This window comes from Telopea speciosissima, chromosome 2 (genome assembly GCF_018873765.1).
Source record: "Telopea speciosissima isolate NSW1024214 ecotype Mountain lineage chromosome 2, Tspe_v1, whole genome shotgun sequence".
NCBI classification, from domain to species: domain Eukaryota; kingdom Viridiplantae; phylum Streptophyta; class Magnoliopsida; order Proteales; family Proteaceae; genus Telopea; species Telopea speciosissima.
In genome coordinates this window covers 24,197,234-24,199,379 of record NC_057917.1, presented here as the reverse complement: position 1 = coordinate 24,199,379, position 2,146 = coordinate 24,197,234, and the positions used below count along the sequence as shown (strand labels likewise).

The 2,146-nt window shown below is 45.2% G+C and overlaps 1 protein-coding gene across 1 annotated transcript; it reads right to left on the bottom strand.

Annotated features, from left to right (window-relative positions):
• Positions 1 to 588: 588 nt before the first annotated feature.
• Positions 589 to 2,146, bottom strand: LOC122650575 (probable pectate lyase 7). The gene is made up of 2 exons (XM_043843977.1): positions 1,385 to 2,146; positions 589 to 1,143 (listed from the first exon to the last, which is right to left on the bottom strand). The coding sequence occupies exons 1-2, from the start codon at positions 2,144 to 2,146 to the stop codon at positions 679 to 681; spliced, it is 1,227 nt and encodes a 408-aa protein (XP_043699912.1). The 3' UTR covers positions 589 to 678.

Genomic DNA, 2,146 nt, shown 5'->3' with positions numbered 1-2,146 from the left:
ATAATCTGTAATTAACACAGCGCACACGAGTACTTCAAAGTGGCCACAATGCCAGTATACTTGTTCAGTTCTCAAGGTGTTCGTTGTACGTTCAGTAAACTGTTTCATTGATCTTGAATATTCAACTCTCTAATTAAACAGTTAATTATATGGTACCAGTAGTCCTTTTGTGAATGTGTACGTGGAACAATATTGGGGTTGTTGTTTATCTTCTTTATCAGTTAAAATACATCCGGTCAGATATATTTTATAATCTTAGTAATATTGGCTATCACTCGCTGGCGGGGCTAGAGGCATGCCAATCATTGAAATGGATGTAAAATGATTCTGAACCAAAAACCAAAGTTGCAAGCTAAGCCGGGTGGTACGTGGTGCGTGGTGGGACTGGAAGAGACGGAGAGATTGAGAGAGTAGAGAAGAAAATAGTAGTAATATATATTACCATTAAATTGAATCAATAGCTGATACCAATGTATATATGAACATTCTCTTTTTCTTCCATCTTCTTTCCCTTTTTGTTTACTTATATTTTTTCCTTAGAAACTAAAACCCTCAATGGGCTAAAGTTGCTATCTCTTATGGATCCCTGGCCTACACACCTACACAGTTGCTCCTTTGTTTAAGCATGGTAGGCTACTAAGGTGAAATGTCTGAAGAAGAAGAAGAAGAACCACCAAATTAGCAAGGCTTGCCAACCGTGCAGTTGAGTGCACCAGCAAAGCGAGTAAGCTCGGGGACAGAGGTGGCGGGCTTTGGGCTGATCATGTCTTCGCTGGAGAAGGACTCCTTTAATGGGGATCCAGATTGGACGAAGATGGCACCGTTCTCCAATAGATCACCCTCAGATCTCCAGTTCCAGTTCTTCCACACGTCCTGGGTTGCGTAATCCCTATGGGTAACCTCCTTGGCTGTCGATGAATCTGAAGCGACGAAGCGGTTGCCCTGACTGAGGATGGTTGGGTGTGTGCTGCCACCAATGGCGTACATTTCCCAATGGGTGTAATCGTTGTTCACCACGTGGGCGAATCCCCATCGGACCCTGGGCATCCTCTGTACTAATCCTGGCCCGAAGTGGTTGAATGCTACGGTGACCTGCATCTTCTCGTCATCGGCGTAGGTGTCATTTGCTCCTAACAGCAACACCTATTATTATAAAAATTAATATAATAATCAATAATAATATTAGGGTCACCAAAAGCATCAGTGAGTCGACTCAGAAAGAAACTCACTCAGCTGATTTCTAGTTAGTTATATTAAGTTCGTTCATTCATTCGTTCGTTAGAGAGAAATCAGTTAGTTTTAATTAGTATAAAAAATTAAAAAAAAAATTGAAGATTGAAAAAATACAAAAAAAAAAAGTGAGTTAGTATCGAGAGTTACTTACATGATCGTGGCTAGAGAAGTAGTTATTGGAGATGGTAATGGTGGTGGAACCCATGACGGCGTCGATGAGTCCATCCTTGCAATTGGACATGGACAAGTGGTCGATCCAGATGTTGGTGGATCCGAAGATGTTAATACCATCGCCATCGCTAGCGGTGCGCTGACCGTGGTGATCGACGGAATCACGGATATCGCCGCCGTTGGTGGCTTTGATGTCGTGGATGTGGAGGTTAGTGATGATGATATCGTGGACGAACTGGATGGTTATACCAGCGCCATTGGCGATGTGAACGTTGGCGCCACGGCCGTCGATGGTCTTGTTGGATGTCATCATGAGCTCCTGGGTGAGGCGGATGGTCATGTCGTGGGCAAAGATGATCCAGAGTGGCTCCTTCTGGATGACACCGTAACGGAGGGTGCCATTCTTTGGGTTGACCATGTCGCTGTCGGAGGGGTCAGTGACGACGTAGATGCGGCCGTTCTCGCCACCCCTAGTCTTCCTGCCGAACCCCAACGCGCACTTGGCGTAACTCTTTCGATTCATCTCCCAGTTGGCCTGGCACCTCCAGCAGCTGTCTATTGGGTTTGTTGCCTGGCATGGGCCCCCGGCCTCCACTTCTTCTTTCTGTTGAAGCGACGACCTTCTCGTCAACGCCCCATCGAAGTCCGCTGCTATATGGGCCTTCACAGCATAGGTGAACAAAAAGAAGAAGAAGAAAAAGAAAAAGAAGATGTTGGGCTTAATAATAGCTAACTCCACCAT

What these genes read in the sequence shown, in the direction of transcription:
- LOC122650575 (XM_043843977.1), bottom strand. Translation starts at nt 2,146, where the DNA reads ATGGTGGAGTTAGCTATTATTAAGCCCAACATCTTCTTTTTCTTTTTC. An exon ending in ACTTCTCTAGCCACGATCAT is followed by an intron (nt 1,144 to 1,384) that starts GTAAGTAACTCT and finishes TTATAATAATAG; the next exon opens with GTGTTGCTGTTAGGAGCAAA.